The 21,390-nt window shown below is 42.7% G+C and overlaps 1 protein-coding gene across 1 annotated transcript in view; it reads left to right on the top strand.

Annotated features, from left to right (window-relative positions):
• The window catches only part of LOC134909862 (amine sulfotransferase-like), a 111,081-nt gene that overhangs the window by 64,470 nt on the left and 25,221 nt on the right, over positions 1-21,390 (top strand). Inside the window, exon 6 of the mRNA XM_063917191.1 lies at positions 10,015-10,195. Coding sequence (XP_063773261.1) covers positions 10,015-10,195 — 181 coding nt within the window. The remainder of the gene's footprint in view (positions 1-10,014; positions 10,196-21,390) is intronic.

Raw genomic sequence — 21,390 nt, 5'->3', positions numbered from 1 at the left:
TACCTGGTTCAGCTTTGCTCCCCTTTTTGAATACCAGCACTACCGCCGCTATACGCCTGTCTTTGGGAACCATACCCGATTTAACCGAATCCATGTAGATAAAAAATAGAGGTCTTGCTAGTTCAACGTGCAGCTCCATAAGATCCCTCGGGTGAATTCCATCGGGACTAGGTGACTTATTAATCTTTAACTTTTTTAATCGGTCACAGACTACCTCCTCACTCAAATAAGCATTTAGCAGTGGGACATTATCTTTGTTGAGATTTTTTGTTAGACCCAGCATTTGGTCCTCTCTGGTAAATACCGTTGAAAAAAACTTGTTTAGTTTGTTTGCTATGTCATTTCCATATTTGATTAAGACTCCCCTCTTATCCTTTAAAGGGCTTATACTCTCCTTCTTTAGTCTCTTGCTGTTGATGTACTCAAAAAAAAATTTGGGATTCGCTTTGCTTTCCTATGCTACTAGTTTTTCAGTTTCTACTTTAGCCGCTCTTATTCCATTTTTGCATATTTTGTTACAGTCCTTATAGTGCTGAAATGACTCCGCATCCCCCTCAGATTTGTAGTTTTTAAATGCTCATCTTTTTTTGTCCATTAATTCCTTTATATTTTTGTTAAACCACATTGGTTTGGGATTTTTATTCCTTTTTTTGCTGCTGGTGGGAATACATTTACGAGTATTATTAATTAGCAGTGATTTTAATACATCCCATTTCTCTGTAGTATTTTTTCCTTGAAACAGAATTTCCCATTCAATGTCCCTTAACGCTTTCTTCATCATGTCAAAGTTGGCTTTGCTAAAGTTTAAAGTCCTAGTTGAGCCAGTATAGGACTGCTAATGAAAACTGATATTGAATGTGACCATATTGTACATATTGGCTCTCCTACAGTACTTCAGTATTTGATACTAATTCCCCATTGTTAGTTAATACCAGGTCTAAGATTGCATTGTACGTAGTTGGTTCCTCGATTAATTGAACTAAGTAATTATCATTTAGTTTGTTTAAAAACATATTACCCCTAGCAGTATCACATGAATTGATTTTCCAGTTTATCTCGGGATAGTTAAAGTCTCCCATCACTACTATGTCTCCTACTCCTGCTGCTCTTTCAATTTGATTCAGTAACAACTTCTCATCAGACACATTAATACCAGGCGGCCTGTGGCATAACCCCAATAATAACTTCTTTATTCCTTTACCCCCGCATGCAATTTCTACCCATAACATCTCAATAGTATTTACAGTCCCTTCTTGAATATCTTTATGTACAGACATACCCCTCCACCCCGTTTATTTAGTCTTTCTCTCCTTTACAGCGTGTAACCCTCCAGATTGACTGTCCAACTGTGAGATTCGTCCCACCATGTTTCAGTAATGCCTATAATATCATATTCCTTGCTTGCTGCGAGGATGTTTATTTCTCCCTTTTCACCTGTAAGGCTTCTAGCATTTACATACATACAATTGAGATATGTATTTCCCCTTATGGTAGGGACATCATAATTCTTATGCAGCAAAGATGACCCATAATCATCATTGGTTACTGTTATTCTAAAACCCTTTTTAGTTCCCATGTTACTACCCTTGCCGTCTGCTCTATTCCTCCCCCCTACTCCTCCCCCATTTTGTTCACTAATGCCACCCTTGCTATTCTAACTGAATGACCCGTAATTTCTTGCTGAACCCTGCCCCCAGGCACCTAGTTTAAAATCTCCTCCAACCTTCTAACCATCCTTCCCCCCAGCACCGCTAACCCCTCCTCATTCAGGTGCAATCCATCATGACAAAAAAGATGGCGCCTGACTGAGAAGTCCGACCAGTGTTCTAGGAACACAAACCCTTCTTTCCTGTACCAATCCCTAAGCCACACATTTACCTCCCTAATCTCCCTCTGCCTCCCTGGACTAGTGCATGGCACGGGTAATAATTCGGAGAATATTACCTTAGATGTCCTTGCCTTAAGTTTCTTGCCTAATTCCCTATAGTCTTTCTTAAGGACATCCCACCTTCCACTAACTTTGTCGTTGGTGCCAACATGCACCAAGAATGCTGGATCATTCCCAGCCCCTCCCAACAATCTATCTACCCGGTCCGCGATGTGCCACACCAGAGCACCTGGGAGACAACAGACCGTACGGCGATCATGGTCCCGGTAGCAGATTGCCCTATCTGTCTTCCTAATAATGGAATCCCCTACCACCACAATCTGTCTAGGTACCTTACTAACTTTTATCCCAACTGCGCCAGAGGGACCGCTCCTCTGGTTGCTAGATGGAACAGTTTCCTCTGGCACCGTCATTTCCTCACTATCATCCTCCGATTCCTCGTCCAGTCATGCAAATTTATTCGGGTTTGATAGTTCAGAGATGTCAAGCCTCCCCCTCTTTTTCTTCCTTTTAACTGTGACCCAGCTAACTGCCTGGTCATCCTCATCTACCAGTGACCCCTCCCTCAACTCCTCCACCGTTCTATCTAAACTTTGCTCGAGATTGTGAATCTCCCTCAGTCGCATAATGGTTTGCTCTAGATCAGTTAGCTGGGCTTCCAGGGCAACCGTTCGCACACACCTCGTGCAGATGTACTCACACTGGGACGGTTGCTCCAGGTGCGCTTACATCTTGCAGGGTGGTCTTCAGTATGCCGGCGGTCGGGCTCCCAGCGACCAGCATACCGGTGCCGGGAGCCCGACAGCCGGCATACCGACACTTATTCTCCCTCGTGGGGGTCCAAGACCCCCCTGGAGGGAGAATAAAATAGTGTGGCGCGCGTAGCACGCCACCGTGCCCGTAGCATGGCGAGCGCAGCGAGCCCGCAAGGGGCTCATTTGCGCTCGCCACACTGTCGGTAAGCCGGCGGCCGGCCTCCCGGCGCCGGTATGCTGGTCGCCGGGAGGCCGGCCGCCGGCAGATCGTAGTGAACCCCATCTTGCACGATATGCACTGAGTGAAATCCCCAATCCCAGCCCCACCCATATTTTTGTAAGGTCTAACTCCCTGTTACCCAAGAAGAAATACAGAAGCAAAACAATCTAGGCAAAACACTCACTATACAATAATGAAGTTGGGCTTATACTTATCTATCCTTTGCGTCCCCTAATCCTTCGTTTTATGCAGCAGTAGTCACCGGTTCCTTCGCTTTTTTTAGCAGTCTCTGTCCCCTTCCGTCCTCTCCTCTGATGCCTGCAGCAGCAGTCTTCCTTGCCCCCTTGTGCAGCTTAGCAGTGGATTTAGACCCCGCAGGCCGATTGTGGGTACCTGGTAGTACCTGCTGGCAGCAGCAGTAGGCTCTTTTCCCACCGTCAGCATCCCAAGGCAGTACCTGCTGCTGTTTCAAACTCACTTTTCACTTAAAAAGCCAAGCTATCACTTTAGAATGCTAGCTCTCACAATGAGCAAGCTCTAATGAGTCTGGTCACTGATTAAATGGTATCCGGACTCCAGGTCGACAACAAAAAGGTTGACACACCTTAGGTCGATGCCAATTGGTCGACACACCTTAGGTCGACATGGACAACAGGTCGACATGGACAAAAGGTCGACAGGAACAAGGTCAACATGGAAAAAGGTCGACATGAGTTTTTCACAATTTCTTTCTTTTTTGGAACCTTTTCATGCTTAACGATCCACATGGACTACGATTGGAACGGTAATCTGTGCCGAGCGAAGCGAAGGCACCATGCCCGAAGCATGGCGAGCGAAGCGAGCCATGCAAGGGGACGCGGTGCACTAATTGGGGTTCCCTGTCACTCTACGAAGAAAACGACACCAAAAAACATTAAAAACTCATGTCGACCTTTTTCCATGTCGACCTTGCTCCTGTTGACCTTTTGTCCATGTTGACCTTTTGTCCATGTCGACCTAAGGTGTGTCGACCAATTGGCGTCGACCTAAGGTGTGTTGACCTTTTTGTTGTCGACCTGGAGTCCCAGACCCGATTAAATAGGTTGTCAGGCAGCTGTTGTAATCAGCCCCTCCTCCTGATACTCCTAATACATAGATCATTTTACTTGGCACAAGATGCTGCAAGATTTTAAATATAACACTTGTAACACAACCTCAGACAAATGTACATGTATCAATTTCATAATTACCTGGGAAAGCATTATCTTAGCCATGTTGTCTATAGGCATTTGCTAGTGATGTTAGTGGCATATTTAAGTAGATGATGATGTTAGTGGTGATGATGACCTTTTTTCAAAAGCAAATACAGAAGGTTCACCACAAGATATAAACCATCCATAAGCCTCAAAAATACAAAGGCCAGATTAAACTTTGCCAAAAAAAATCTAAAAAAGTCAGCCCAGTTCTAGAACCGCATTCTTTGTCAGATGAAACTAAGATCAACCTTAGTACCAGAATGATGGAAAGAAAAAAGCATGATCCAAAGCATACCATATCACCTATAAAACACAGTAGAGAAGTGAAATGGCATGGGCATGCATGGCTTCCAATGGCACTGGGTCACTAGTGTTTATTGATTATGTGACAGAAGTGTATAGAGCAGAGTTTCTCAAAAACAGCCCTCAAGGCACCCCAACAGTACAGGTTTTAGGTATAGCCATGGCTCAACACAGATGGTTAAATCAAATTGACTGAGATACTAATTAAGTCAACTGTGGCCAAGCATGGATAAACTTTAAACCTGGACTGTTGGGGTGCCTTGAGGACTGCATTTAAGAACCTCTAGTGTAGAGATATACTGCCAGCTTTGATTCAGTCAAATTCTGCAAAGTTGATTGGACGGCGCTTCACAGTAGAGAGACCAGGGTGTGCGGGAGTTTGGACCACACCCAGGTATCACCAAAATACCGGCTCCTCCACAGTAACATGAGCCAGGTGCTGCAGGGTGACATTGTCAAATATGTTGAAATCAGGGACGTGCAGTCAGGGGAGGCAGTGCCTCACCTTCATTAATGATGAAATTAATAGAAGGAAGATACTTACTGTATGACACATATTCTGTGTCATAAGTATCTTCATTATATTATTATATTCATTGTAAGACATGAAAGTATTACAGTGCCTCCCGTTGTGAATGGGAATGAGGATAAAGTGGGGGGAGTGGCCAAGCAGTGGGCTGTAAAAGCCCATTGATAATCGACGAGAAAGCGGCACTATTATAAGTGCCTCATCGATAGGGCTAGATGTGATTGGACAGCGGATCCATTCACCCATATGCTGATGCATGAGTGCTCACCTCCCTCTCCGTCAACTGAGTCGGCCGCTTTCTGGTCACCCACAGTCCCACACCTGCCGCATTTTCCCCCGCTGTGTGTCTCTGTGTTCGCACCGAGTGATGCCGACAAGAGCCACTGGCAGACCTGCTCCCTCCACCAGCAAGAGAAGAAGCAGCTGGAGGCCGGAAGCTACAGCTTCATTCGAGGTTCATGTTCTCTCTCTCGCTCTCCTTCCAAAAACCTAAATCCATACATTTCTATCCTGAGTGTATAGGGAGGAAAGTCGTTTACAAAGCAACTTGTGCACCCTCTCTCCTCTACAGGTACCCCTATTAGATTCGGCATGGGATGTAGGTAAGTAATCTCTCTCTCAGTTTTTATAGGTACCCCTATTGGATTCTACTGGACAAGTGGATGTGATCGGCGTGGGATGTAGGTAAGTATGTGTGAGTGCGTAAGTGTGTTTTAATACATCTTTACTGTCAAGGTGTGAGTGTTGTGTTTTTATTTGGGTATTTTTTTGGTTGTAGAAATACAGGTACCAGCGGGCCCATTATTTCCCCACATGCTGGTACATGTGGATCTCCAAATACCAGCAAGTGGGGGAGGCTTGCTGGGCCTTGTAGTTCTATAACAAAAAAAAATCCTTTTTTTAACACAGTTATGGCTATCAGCCAAGCAACCACTGCCCAGGGGTGCTGGGGATAGCCTCAGGCTTCACCCCTGGCCCTTGGGTGTCTGGAGGGGGGAGACACCCCTTGATTAAAGGGGTCCCCACTCCTCCAGGAGTTGGGGGGGTAATGACATGGCCACAGGGACCAATATAAAAGTGTCCCCCAGCTGTGGCATTATCTCCTTGGATAGTGGAGTCCGGTGCTGGTTTTGAAAATATGGGGGACCACTACATCTTTTATCCCCCATATTTTTGGAACCTGGACCAGACTAAGAGCCCAGTGCTGGTTGTCTAAATATGGGGAACCCTTGTCCAATTTCCCCCCTGGTATTTAAACAATCAGGACTGGCTCAAAGAGCCCAAGGCTGGTTATACTTAGGAGGGGGACCCCACACATTTCTTTTTTTAACTTTTTACTCATTCACACCCTTTTCCACAGATAAGCATGCACAGATCTCACTGATACGTGCATGACTATCACAACATGCCAGCAAAAAGCAGGTCTATTTGAAAGCTCAATTTTTTTACGAATTCCCTACTTTCCCGGCAGTGTTTGGCTATTGTCAGCAGTGATTGAGAAAACAAATTCTTAGTCGGCAGTGTATCTCAATACAAATAGCCCCAACACTGCTTAAAATTGTGTTTATTAAATTTCCGTTATCACACTTAGAAAAGAAAAGCCAACTCAAATGAAATCGAGACCTTAGTAAATATACCCCAGTCAGTCCAGTCTGGCTAGAGGGGGAGAGGGGCCATGATCCCCCGCTTCTCCTCTCTTCTCTCACTCTCTCTCTCCTGATTCCTGTTCAGGCTGCTCTTGTCACCAGTGATCTCCGCAGATCTAGGCCCAGGTACATGTAAGTAAATACAAATATAATTTTAATTCACTGTCTAATCCCATCACCCTTTACTTCTCTCTTTTAAATTCTCACCTGCTGCTACTGCTGTTACCCTGTCCCTGGCATCACCCTCTACCTGTTACCCACTACAGCCACCCTTTCCCTGGCTTCACCCGCTACTGTCACCCTCTCTCTGGCGTCACCCTCCCCGTCACCCTCTCCATGCTGTCACCCTCTCCCTGGCATCACCCACTACTGCCACCCTCTCCCTGGCATCACTCACTGCTGTCAGCCTCTCCCTGGCATCATCCTTCCCATCACCTTCTCCCTGGCATCACCCACTGCTGTCACCCTCTCCCTGGCGACCCTCTCCCTGGTGTCATGCTCTTCCAGATGTCATGCTTTTCCTGTCACTCTCTCCCTGGCGTCACTCACTCCCTGTTACCCACTGCTGTCACCGTCTCTCTGGCGTCACCCTCACCCTGTCACCCACTGCTGGCTATTTTGTTGTCCAGGACTTCCATTAACTTAATAGCGCTGCATCCACATGCTATTAAGTTAATGGAAGCCCTGGACAACAAAAATGCATTCATGTCCTCCTCCCACTCCCTTCCCAGTCCCAAACACTAATTTTTATGTTTTTTTTCTATAAAAATGTACACTTTATCACAAGTATAATGAGCAAGTAGGCAGCGGGCATTGGCCGCAGTGGTGGTAGGGGTCATCGGCAGGATTCGGTGGACATTATGGCTGCAGTGCCTCACCAGCCACTGACCTCACCGCATGCTACTGGTTGAAATGTGTTCGCTCACCACAAGGTTACTAAAGGTAATAGTTTGTGATATGGATAGCAAATGAGGCAAAAGTTGTAAACCCTTAAAAACATGTGTTGACCTTTTTACCCTGTCGACCTTTTGACTGTCGAAAATATGAGATCGACCTAATGACTGTCTATCTTATAACTGTCTATCTATACATTGGAACCCAGCAAAGCATAACAAAAGTGGAGACCCAGCATTTGGTGATGCTCGTGGATTCCACACTTCAGGCAGTCATTGGGCGGTATTCAAATGATATATCACGCCCAATCTCCTTTCTAAAGTGATCCCCGTTATTGCACATATTGCGTCCATAGTAATCAGGTTTAGCTGCGTAAAGGGTTGGGTACCCTCGCTACCCCAAATGTAGCGAGCTGAAATGATTATACCATGCTCGTCAGCAAAAACAAAATGGGCGTGGTAGGGGGTGAAAAGAAGTGAATACTGCCCATTATCCGCAAATGATCCTCAACAAAATATTAAAAATGAAATTCATATTTCTGATTATGTTATTTTTTCCAATTACATTTGAGCCATTGAAAACATGGGACTGTGTATAACAATGGTTTCAATTTCTAATTGTTATATGTAAAGTCTTTGGCCAACCCCTTGAATTAATGCTGAAAGTATGCATTTCAATTGCATCGCCATTGTTTCATTTCAAATCAGCTGTGGTGGCTTACTGAGCCAAAATTAGGAAAATTGTGTCAGTATCCAAATATATATGGACCTAAGGACCTTATTCAGTAAGGATTGCAAAAATTGCGATTCGCAATTCGGCTGATTATTGAATGACTGCGCATGTGCAGCGTTCGCACTGTGGACATGTGAGCAAATATAGCAACAGATTGTGATCGCAATTCAGCCACTATTTGTACACAGCCGCTGTATGACTGACAGGAAGCCAGCGTTTCTGGGCGGAACCCTGCCATTTTTTGGGTGTGTCTGAAAAAATGCAGACATGCCCAGGTGTTTTTAAGGAAGGACATTGACATCAGCGATGACCATTTCCAGCTCCTTGTGTCGCAATAATTGTCGATGACCTTTCATGGCACAGATAGGAAAAATCTTTAATGTTCTGGTAATTGCGTATAGTTTTGCGTTCAGCCTGCATATTGCGATGCATTCGCAATTTTTGCAGTGGACATTTTTTCTAAATTTCTGGGCGGCAACTTTATGATTGCAGAAACTGCTACTTCGCAGAAATTGCATACTGAATAAGGATTTAAATGAACCTACTAAACACCATGATTAGTTATACAGATAGGCCTGACATAATTAAGAGACCATTTAGGTCTCAGTCTATGGCAAGAAAATTACAAGTGCATTTTATTTTAAGTTGTATTACATTCTAAAACAACATAAGTCACTTAATTTTACTTCTGTCTTACTATTTCAGATAAGGACAGTTCTCTTCTAGGTATAATTTAAAGCATTTATTTCAAAGGATTCACTTTGTTCAGGAGATTTTTTCCAATCGGTTTAGGAGAAGCTGCAGTTTGCATTTATTTTATATTACTATTTTTCTACATAATTCACTTTCAGTTGTTTTACTTATACATGATTTTTTTTAATTGTAATTTTAACTAAATGTATAATTTTAATTACTGCATCACAAATTTCTTTATAAAGCTCTTGAAGTGTCTGTTTATATCTAGTAGATTTAAAAATATATATTTTTAAAAGCTATTGAAGCCCTAGAACACTGAAGCTTAAGCTAAAAAAGTCTAATTGGGTAAGGTGTAAATTGAAACCAGGACACACTATTCGCCTCTCGCTTGCTAAGGCTACTTTCACCAGACTGATGAGCTGATTTGGTCACTTTTCAGACTGGTCACATTTTTAAGTTAGGCATTTATTTTATCCTCAGACAATACTACGGGTCACTGTTATTTGACAGATGAGATGTTCCTCTTTCAAATGAGAGTAATCACATGTCTGTAGGAACAAATGTTAGTGAGATAAAGAATCTTTTGGAGCCTTTCCCCATTCCTGGGCTATTTCTTTTTAGTGCTTGGGTCATATGGGAATGGGATGCTCTGTGGTGTCACTATGTATATGGCACTGGCCCCAGCTCCTCTTATAGCTGAGGAAGGAAATAATCACCAATCCGGTGCTTTGAGATCAATTAGTATTTTTTGGACATCACATCATTTAAATCATACAACTGTTCAGTTATTCCTAAATTACAACTACTGTTGATCTAATGATAAAGTGGTTACAACAATTGTAAGTTTACATACCGTAGGAGGAACATTGACACCCTCCTCTTTCAGCATTGAATCACTGCAGCCATTGGGGGCTCAGGCAGATTTGGTGAATGATGCCTGGAAGATAATCATGCTTTTAATTATTTATTTTACTTTAGTAAAGTAATTGCTTTAACAAATTAAATATTGACCTATTTGCTATAACATGAAATGGTATTTAAAAAAACAAAACATTTTGTACTTTTCACGTAGGGTAAGAAGTATTATAACCAAATAAAGATCATTTGTTTTTCTAGGATCTACGATCTGAAGTTCTGAAAATATGTCAGTTTCTGGATGTGAAGCTTGATGACCAAGCAGTAAACAGAATTGTGGAGAACGCAAAATTTAAAAACATGAAAGAAGATCCACTAGCTAATTATACATTTCTTCCAGAGGCTTTTCTAAACCAGAGGAAAGGAGGCATGCTCCGCAAAGGTTAAGTATAAATAAGACAAAAGACTAATGTATTAACATATGTGCTGTACTTTACTTTTGGATTTGATACAGTATTCACTTATTTCCAGATGAAACATAAATAGTATCTGCCCATAGGCAACAAATGCAGTAATATGCTAATAATGTAATAAGCCAATGCCACATGAGGCGTCTTGTGTAAATAAATGCTTACTAGCGGCTTCTGTGATCTGCTGCTGCATCCAATGATGCAGCATCTGATCCCTTGGGATGTAGTTACATTGCCGGCAGTCGGGATCCCGGCGGTCAGGATACCGATGCCGGAATCTTGACCACCGACAGCCGGAATCAAGGCAAACAGGGGTTATTCCCACTCATGGGTGTCCATGACACCCATAGAGTAGGAATAGAGCCACCGAGCCTGCAGTGGGTTTCATTGTGCTCGCCCCCCTGCTGGCATTCTAGCGGCTGGGATCCCGGCATCAATATGCCAGCTGCCAGTAACACATACCCAACATGATCCCTATGCATGAAATTCAGTCAACTGAGTAATACTCAGGTTATTCAGGAAGTCAGTGAAATCATTAGATGCTGTCACTGGCTTTGACATGCCTATATATATATATAGGCATGCCATGTACATGTATATATATATATATATATGTATATAAATCCAATGGCAGTCGGCACTATATCGGCTCAGTACAGCGGCTCCAGGTGCACATAAAGGCAGCATATAAAAGTCCAAATGAGAAATGGCACTCAGGAGCCTTGTGAATGGTCAAAGCAGGTGTATTGAAACGCAAACGTTTTCGGGGTTACCACCCCTTCATCAGTACCTCACCAACATACATATCTAACAAGACAAACACCCCCCATATAAATACCCAACATAAATCATACCTGTCCCAGAGTGAGTAATCGGGTACAGTCACCGCCGTTGGTCCGGTAGCCGGACTTCTGGCAGTGCGGGTACGGTAACCATGGGAATCGTTACACATGTGTTCCACCAGGCCTGACTTCCGCGTTCCACCAGGGCGCAGGCAGGAAACCAGAACATGGGAAGCCTTCATAGCAACTCCTGGTGACAGGGGAATATATTATAAAATTTTAATACATATTATCAAGCATAACACATACAAATACAAATGCATATAGATAGCGGATAGGAAAGGGTAAAATGAGCCACATCACCGAAGCCAAACTCAATTATATCATCAAAAGTAGCAGCATTATACAAAAGGATAAACCCAAATAAATTATAACATGTTCCAATTTATCTTTTCATTGAGTCCATTAGGGAAAATTGTTCCTATCTTCATAATCCATTTGTATTCCTTAATCAACAGGCTTTTTGCCCTTTCACCACCACGCAGTGACAAGGGAACATGATCAATCATAAAATATTTCAATGAATGATTAGATTCTTTGAAATATCTGGCAACTGGTTGATTAATCTTATGACCTAACAGCACCAAATATATGGCAGACCTATGTGCTGCCATTCACTCACTAAATTTATGAGTGGTTTGGCCCACGTAGTAGAGACCACATGGGCATACCACTATATATACCGCAAAGGTTGAATTACAGTAGAGAATATAGCATATATCATAGGTCTTATTAACATGAGGATGTTTAAAAGACTTGCAGGCAATCATGTGGCTACAAGTAGTACATTGGCTACACTTATAGCAGCCTGGTGGTTTAACATATACATTGCTAGGACTAGATTTATTTTTACCTGTAATGTCCGCCCGCACCAGTCTATCCTGTAGATTATGACCCCTTCTAAAAGCGGTAACTGGTCTTAATTCACTAAAGCAAGGAAGATTAGGGTCAGATTTTACAATGGGCCATAAGGCCTGGGTAGCTCTCCTAACAATCGTACTAGCTGATGTAAAATCAGATGCCCAAGGGATCATTTTTCCATTGTTCTTCTTGGATGGATTTAAGAGTTCACATCTAGGTAATAGCATCACCTCCTGTTTCTGCCTTCAAGTCATACCCCCTAATCTTAAACTTATCAATCAAAAGATTAAGTTGTTTAGACAACTTAGAAGGGTCACTTGTGAGGCGTGCATACCGCATTATCTGTGACCTTGGCAATCCCTTGATGCAGTCAAGAAGGTGTTCCTATTTGTTAATTTGTGGTGAACGGTAGTTTCAAAAACACCATACATTTCAAAGAAATTAATCATCCATTGACATCATTGAAATATTTTATAATTGATCATGTTCCCTTGTCACTGCGTGGCGGTGACAGGGCAAAAAGCCTGTTGATTAAGGAATCCAAATGGATTATGAGGTTGGGAACAATTTTCCCTAATAGACTCAATGAAAAGATAAATTGGAACATGTTATAATTTATGTGGGTTTTTCCTTTTGTATTATGCTACTACTTTTGATGGTATAATTGAGTTTGGCTTCAGTGATGTGGCTCATTTTACCCTGTCCTATCCGCTATCTGTATGCATTTGTATGCGTTATTCTTGATACAGTAATATGTATTAAAATTTTAAATTATATTCCCCTGTCACCAGGACTTGCTATGAAGGCTTCCCGTGTTCTGGTTTCCTACCTGCGCCCTGGTGGGACGCGGAAGTTGGGCCTGGTGGAACACATGTGTTGCGGTTCCCATGGTTACCATACCCGCACTGCCGGAAGTGCAGCTAGCGGACCAGCGGCGGTGATGGTACCTGATTACTCACTCCGGGACAGGTGAGTATGATTTATGTTGGGTATTTATAATGGGGGGTGTTTGTCTTGTTAGATATGTATGTTGGTGAGGTCCTGATGAAGGGGTGGTAACCCCGAAAACATTTGACTTTCAATACACCAGCTTTGACCATTCACAAGTCTCGTGAGTGCCATTTCTCGTTTGGACTTTTATATATATATATATATAGACAAGAAAGCACTCATGGGTGGTGCACATATCGCAGCAGGGCCTGGAAATGCTTCCCCAAATGTACTGACCACTTCCAGTTCCATATGGGCAAGTAATTGCCTTCAAAAATTACAAAGACTGATGATCTGGAGTTAAATCTGACCACATTTGAGAGGATGGCTGAGCGGGAGAGTTGGCCTGCTGGCACCCTTTCTTCAGGCAAGCCTCAAAAAGCTTATTTTGATTTAAGCACTGCAGTTGCTTTGGACTATGAAAACTAAAAACAGAAATTTTGACTTGCCTGGAGTTATCCTGTCCGAATGCAACGTGTTCATCGCTGTGTGTACTATATAGATAAACCTCCCCGCTCACAAATGCATGACCTCATACTAATGCCCAATAAATGGTTACAATCAGAGACATTAACTGGACCTCAGATGGTGGAAAGAGTTGTCATGGATCATTATTTGAGGTCTCTGCCCGTGGCTTTGCGCAAGTGGGTAAGCCATGGGGATCCTAAGACAGCTAACCAACTAGTAAAGACAATGGAAAGGTATCTGGCAGCAGAGGAACTATTGGCTGTACCGCGCAGCTACTAGATCCATGACAGCACACTCCTGTAAAATCTAGTTAGACTGTTCTGTGGGAAAAGGGTCCTGGGCAGTCAAGAGAACTCAAAAATGAAGAGACTGTGAGCACTTGATCCAACGATGGGCCAGAAAGGTCTCAGCCACTGAAAAGTCTTGACAATCATGTAATTAAATGTTTTAGGTGTAGCATGCCAGGACATGTTGTTGCTAATTGCCCAGATGTTCAAGAGCCCATGAAAGTCGTCAATGTCACAGAATGTCTTAATAGCCTGTACTGTTGTAACTTCGGCTGAGCGCGAAAAACAAGTGTGAGATTTGTATGGATGATAACCATGTAGAGGCATTGTAAGATTCAGGAAGCTTAATTACCCTTGTGAAATTCACATACGGCACCGCTGATGACTGCTGATGGTGAATGTAATGACACTGATGGCCTCCTCTGTGCTCTAGTGCTGAATGTTTGTGCGCCTTGTGTGGTTGATGTGCCCTGTGACAGCACTGATCAGCTACTCCAGAGCAGAATTGCAGTGCATATGGGCACTCACCCCCAGCCGGAGTTGGTGCAGCTGGTGGTGCTGCTGGCTGATGGAGCAGCTGCTCTCTCATTCCTTCGCAGGGATGGAGGGGTGGCAGAGCTGGAGTGGCCCCTGGAAATACAGCAGCGACCTCCCCAGCTGGGTGTAGAGGACACTACATGGAGTCACTGGGAGGTGATACAGAGAAGGTGGAGGCAGGTGCAGAGGTCTGCGGTGGTGCTGGAGTCTGCTGCCGATGCTGCTGGTACAGAGGCCACCAGAATCACCACAACTGGAGGTGGCGAGGAAGCAGGAGGAGGTGAGAGGCCAGTGTCTGTGGTTCCGGAGTGGGGAGAAGTCTGGAAGTAGTTCAGCTGCTGAAGGTGGATTTAAGGGAAGGTGCAGGGGAATGCGAGCTGGTGCTCTGGTGAGATGGAGGTGCAGGGGGCACCCGTCTGCTCTACCAGCTGTACAGCTGTCCAGTGTTCACTCCCTGGTCAATAAGATGGATGAGCTGATTCTGTTGCTGGGCTCCGCAAGGTTGGGTATTGCGAGAACTTCTGTTTTGTGCTTCACTGAGACCTGGCTGGGAGAGCATCTTGCTGATGAATCTGTGTCCCTGCCAGGCTTTTGTGTATACAGGGCCGATCGCATATTGGAGCTCACTGGGAAAGCCAGGAAGGGGGGGATCTGTTTTTATATTAATGAAAACTGGTGTTCGGACGTTAGAGCTCTAAGTAAATCATACAGTCCCCATTTGGAGTTTTTTTTGTATTAACTGTAAACCATTCTATTCCCCATGGGAGTTTGCAATATTTATCTAGGTTGGCGTGTATATTCCACATCAAGCTTGTGTAAACGAAGAGCTACAACATCTGGCTGCCCACATTACTGAGATGGAGCTTAAACATCCTCACTCATTGCTCATTGTGTTGGGAGACTTTAATAGACCAAACTTGAGCCAGGAGTTGCCCAAGTATAAACAACATGTTAAGTGCCCAATCAGGGATGTATGTATTTTAGACCATTGTTACACCATCTTGAAGGACGCTTACCGGTATGCTCCCCAGGCTACGTTGGGCCTCTCTGATCATTGTTTAATACAACTTCTCCCAACTTACAGTATAAGCAGAAGACTGGTCAAGCCTGTGGTAAGGATCATGAGGAGTTGGTCTGATGATGCCAAGTCAAAACTTCAAGCTTGTTTTGACTGTACAAATTGTAGCACTTTTGAGACTGCTGCTAATGATTTGGATGATTTAAAAGATATTGTGACATCATACATCAGCTTCTGTGAGGATGTGTGGGTACCATAAAAATCTTTTTGAGTTTTTAGTAATAATAAACTCTGGTTTAGTCCTAAGCTTAGGCAGCTGCGTCAAACTAAGGATGAGGTTAATAGCAGTGAGGATAGGATTTTGTACAACCAGGCTAGGAACACTTTGACTAGGGAGATTGGGGCCACCAAAAAAAGTTTTTACTGATAAAATGATTAACAACTTTTCAGCCAATGACCCTGTATCTGTGTGGAGAGGCATGCAGGCTATTACAAATTATAAGAAACCACCTACTCATACTGCTGAGTCAGAAATTGGTCGATGAGTTTAATGTTTTTTATTGCAAGTTTGAAAGACCTGAATTCAAATCTAATACTGAACCCTCAACAACTGTTTCAAATGAAGTTGGGAGCTGTCCTCGAGGGCTGAGATAGACCAGGTGGAGGTGGTTAAGCTATTCAGACAAAAGCACAATAAGGCTTCTGGCCCAGATGGTGTATCTAAATATGACCTGAAGTTTTGCACTTAGTAAATGGCCCCTGATTTTATGTGGATCTTTGACCACTTAACTGGCATGGTCAGATTACATGCGATCACACCACCCCACTGTGTCCCCCAGTATTTGATGAGGAGATCCATTCTGCCGTTTTCCATAATATAATATTTAAATATAAAAAAAACTTTTTAAAGTACAGTATATTAAATAAAAAATAAAACAGGAACAGTTTTGATGGTAAAAAATGATCAGTTAAGTGGTTAATAGATCCTTGGAACTGTGTGTGGTCCTTTAGTGATTTAAGTGTTCCACTATTGTCCCTATACCTAAGAAATCTGCCATCTCAAGCCTGAATGGCTACAGGCCGATAGCCCTTACATCTATGGTCATGAAAGCATTTGAACACTTAGTGCTGAATCACTTGAAAATGATGGCAGGTCCTTGTTTGGAAAGCTTCCAATTTGTGTTTTGGGCGAATAGATCAATTGAGGTTGCGGTTAATATGGAGCTACATTACATCTTGCAGCATGTTGACCTGCCTGGTACTTATGCGAGTGTCCTGTTCATTGACTTTAGCTCAGCATTTAATACGATCATCCCAGCGATATTGTTCTCCAAATTGTTATATTTGGGGGTTCCGGTATCTACCTGCGAATGGATAGTAATTTTTTTTTGACAGACAAGAAACAATATGTAAAAGCAGGTACAGTAAGGTTACCTCGAGTGTTCTTAGGATCAGCACAGGCGCCCCCCAAGAGTGTGTCTTCTCACCTATGCTCTTCTCTTTGTATACCAATGATTATGTGGCTGGTGAGCAGTCCGTGAAATTTTTGAAATTTGTGTATGAAACCACTGTCATTGGTCTGATTAAAGACAGGGATGAGTCAACATATAGAAAAGAAGTGGTTCTGCAGGAACAATTAGAAGCTAAACCCTCTTACAACGGTTGAGATGGTTGTGGATTTTTGAAGAGGCTTGGTTTCTGTGCCCCCAGTTGTGATCGATGGCAACGTTGTGTCTATGGTTGATTCTTTTAAGTTTCTGGGGTCCACAATTGCACGAGATCTTAAGTGGGGTCCCAACACTGATGCTACTGTTAAAAAGGCTCAGCAGAGATTGTACTTTTTGTCTCAGCTGAAAAAGTTCAATCTTCCCAGAGATGTGCTGACTTTTTTATTCTGCTATAATTGAGTTTGAATAGCTTGGTTTTGTTTAGCTACAGAACAGGCATAGGCATCAAAGCGTTTGTAAGAACAGTAGAATGGATTATTGGGGCTGATCGTCCATCTGTTCAGGAGTTGTATTTGTCTTTGGTGAAGAAACGGGTAACTAATATTATAAGGGATCAGTCGCATCCTGGCTGTTCCCTGTTCCAAATGCTTCTGCATTATGTACTATAGAGCACTGCCTGTAAAAAACACTAGACATTGGATTTGTTTTTTTCCGCAAGTGGTTCGCTTGCTCAACACTTAAAAAAAGAGTCTAGTTTTGCATCAGTTTTTATCTATAAGAGGGTGCTGTTTTAAGTTTTTTGGGTAAATTTTTTATCTATTATTGTATGTATTGTGAATATTAATGTGTGTGTGTATGTATGTATGTATGTATGTATGTATGTATGTATGTATGTTTTCTGGCATGCAGTTGACTGGAGACAATTTCCGGGTACATGAAGCTATACTTGAAAAATAAAAATTCTGATTCTGAAAGATGAGTTGGTAAATGCCAGCGAACAACTGTTAGTGTAACTTGCATACATGGTGACACCCACCATTATAATACAGCTGAAAGTGAATATTGAGACCCCTTGTGGTTCAGCTGTTGTTAATATGGAAATGGTTCCTTCATTAGTACATAATTCAATAACAGTATGAAAAAGACAATGGCGCTTAGTGGGATAAAGCTGCCTAGATGTTTTAAGGTGAAACCCAAACACCTATAAAACACAGAAAAATAAATAATGATAAAAACACCTCAGGCGCTACCACATAGATTTCAGATGTAGTGATCTTATATTCAATGTCCAATCTTCTTAAAAATAATTGTTCTTAATCAGAAATTGAACTCCAAAATTAAACTTCCTCCTTCAAAAGAAAATTGGAAATTGCTTGTAGAGTTTTCTCTATCCACATATATAAAAGAAGAAAGAGGAAAATATGGTGCAATACTGTTTCCAGATAAAGATATTTTCATTTATATCACCTTTAAGATTGTACTATCCATAAAAGAATAAAAGCACTTCTTCACTAGACATTGCTTCAATAGAATAAAAGGCATACTGTGTTTAGCTCCTGGCAAGGAGCAATAGAGTGACCAAATGTTGGGAGGTTCTGTACAACCTCCTTCCTCCCTCCAAGCAAGTTGCCAGCAGTCAACACACAGTAGGCTTTTAAGGATGCAGGTGAATAAACCAGTCACAGGTGATGATTTGTAAACCAGTGAAATTAATAACAGTGATGACTGACCTGGAAGCCGATGGCCACAGGATCAGATATGCAGACGATAGTAATGCAACTGATGACAGTGAACATAGGCAATAGAAACTCCAGAGATTGGTCTGGAAACCAACAGCAATAGATTCACGCAGTCTGTATATATGCACAAGTCCACAAAGCCAAGCAATGCAAAAACAGGAGACAGTTTGTAAATAGCAAGCTGGTTGTTTAAAGTGTAGCAGTAATAATAAAATGGATTCTTCCACCACATTTACTAGTAGGGAACTTTCTGTCCCTCACTTATTTCAACAGCCTCCTGTAGAATAATTAATTACATTCTCTTTTAGTTCACAGTCCCAAGCATATCAAGAAGAGATTGGATCACCACATTCCTTAATGTTTATCCAGATATTGCTTAAATCCTCCCGCTGGGACAATGATGTAATTTTATATTATATTCAGTGTCACTGAAAACTTAGGCACGCTGTAATTGTGTTTGGAGCACTACAGGCTTACCGGTCAGTTAATCTCCTATCCAGGAGTGCTAAGATCGGCTAAATTGGAAGTTCTAACGGGCGTCCCCGTCCAAAGCCTGTGGCTAATGTATATATAATTAGGCTCCTATTACAGTGATGGATTTAATAACGTGCTCCACAGTTTAAAATTTTTCAAGCTGTAGTAAAGCTGTATACACAACTGTATCTCACCAAGCGGCTGCGCCTTCCACCCGCCGTTTATCTCCGTCCCGTAGAGCTGCTTCACTGGTGCTGGGGATCTTACGGTCCGCCTCCCGGTGTTAATATTGCACAGGCCGCATTAGCGGTTTCAGCTGCTTTTGTCAGATAGAACGGCGGCTATGCTTTCTGCTGGCCATTTGTCTCCATCCCACGGGATAACACCGGCGCTTTACCGGCGTTATGGAACTTGTATGCCACCTCCAAATACTAGTGTCCACACATGCAGGGTCTCTCTTGATGCGTTTCTCAGCCTATTGTCTACGGCTGCTTCATCTGATGCTTATGATGAAACAGCCGTAGACAATAGGCTGAGAAACGCGTTGTTCCACTCTACTGTGGAATAAGAGTGCCTGATGAATAAATGGACAATAGTGTCATTAAGATATTATTTATTGGGACGTGAATTCCATCTAGTCACAGATCATGCTCCCTTACAGTGGATGCATAAAACAGAGATGTAAATGCCCAGGTGACCCACTGGTTTTTGGATTAACAGCAGTTCAAATTTGAGGTGCAACACTGACCAAGGAAACAGAACCTCAATGATGATGTCCTTTCCAGAAGGTGTGTGAGTCCCAAACCTCAAAGCCACTGTGTCGTGAAGGTAGAATATGAGGAACACAGGGAGGAAGTAGAACTATAGAAAGTGGTAGAGGATGGTGTTGCCAGTTGGAGGGCACAAATAGAGATGGGTGAGACAGGAGTTCACCTGGGAAAAGTTTTAGCTTCACCAGAGTGGTTGAAGCTAAGGAGGAAGGAGTTTGACAGATACAGCATGCTTTCACATGAGGTAAATGTGGAGCAGCAGGTGTGTGCAGAGAAAAAGTAATAAACAGCATGGTGTAATGTTATACAGTCCAGCTTTTCCTAGGACCAGTGGTAAGCCATGAACAAGGCTAATTATCAACACCTGACATCTGTCTTTAAAGTTGTGTCAATGCAGATCTATGGTAAACCAGTCACTTGGACAATAGGTTGGGGGTGTGGGGTTATTATAGGAAGTCATACGGAAGTGTTACCAACTTGCTTGTGAACTGTAAACTGCCATGCTGTGAAGTGTATGCTGACTGAAGCAAACCTTATGCTGTTTACCTGCCTGAGAATAAAGGAACTGCTTGAACCTTTTAACCAAGCGTATCTACTCCCTGGCCCCTTCCCTCGCCCTAAACTGGGGTGACACACCTCCGTTTTCACAAACAGAGGCTTTTGCCGCCCCCTCTCTGCCCACAAAACAGCATCAGACTGTCAATCACTGAAAGTCTGATGCCTGTCTGCTTCTTACATCGCAGAACCCATTAATGCACTTCCAGTATGGTTCCTGTGCATAGTACTGAAAATCGGGACGTTGCACATCAGGAAGCAGATAAAACAGGATCTGAATCAGGGCCATATTGAAGTCTGTTTAAAGAAGGACCAAGCAATACAAAATTCAGCCATGTGCTTAAGTTTAGATCAGCACATGTGCAGTATGCACAAATGGTAAGGACCATTCACACTGCAACGTCCATCTGAATTTGCTCCATTATGGTTAAAACCAAGCACTGGCATATTTTTTTGTTTTTGTGCCACAACTTTGCTTAATATTGTTCTGGCTGATTACAGTCAAGGCTATAGAAGTCTCTTTGCTGCAGCTCACAAGCCAGCCTTTGCCTAGATGTTAGTCTCTAGTATGACTGCTGAGTATACTGTATTAGAGGTGAGTGCATTTTAATGCAAAATAATGGTATTAGAAGCATATGATTGTGTTGGACCTTCACATAATAAGGATCTCTGGATCCAGGGCTACAAGCTTAAATGCTTTGAGCAAACTCTTCATATATACTTTCGTACAAGTTTTCTAGATACACACAGATTTGCAATGGTGTTGACTGGCACTAACAACAATTGTGTTTTTGTTTTGTATTTATATATATGACATTAATATAGCACCACAGCTGTCCCCATTCTGTGTACAGTGGCAGGTGGAGAGTTTGCCTGGGGTGATACACCCATCAAACCGTAACGCAGGTGTCCCAAGGTGAGCTCAGGGAGGACAGAAACCTCCTGTGGAGCAGAAGAGCAATGCACAATAGTGCTAAAATGAATATATGTGGGCATATTTATTACAGGTGAAACTCAGAAAATTAGAATTTCATGTAAAAGTTCATTTATTTCAGTAATTCAACTTAAAAGTAGAGATGTGCAGCGGGCATTTTTTGGGTTTTGTGTTTTGGTTTTGGATTTGGTTCCGCTGTCGTGTTTTGGTTTCGGACGCATTTTGGCATAACCTCCCTTAAGAA

The sequence above is a fragment of the Pseudophryne corroboree genome, chromosome 4 (genome assembly GCF_028390025.1).
Source record: "Pseudophryne corroboree isolate aPseCor3 chromosome 4, aPseCor3.hap2, whole genome shotgun sequence".
Taxonomy (NCBI): domain Eukaryota; kingdom Metazoa; phylum Chordata; class Amphibia; order Anura; family Myobatrachidae; genus Pseudophryne; species Pseudophryne corroboree.
The sequence above is the reverse complement of the archived record's forward strand: the minus strand, read 5'-3'. Positions and strand labels throughout refer to the sequence as shown.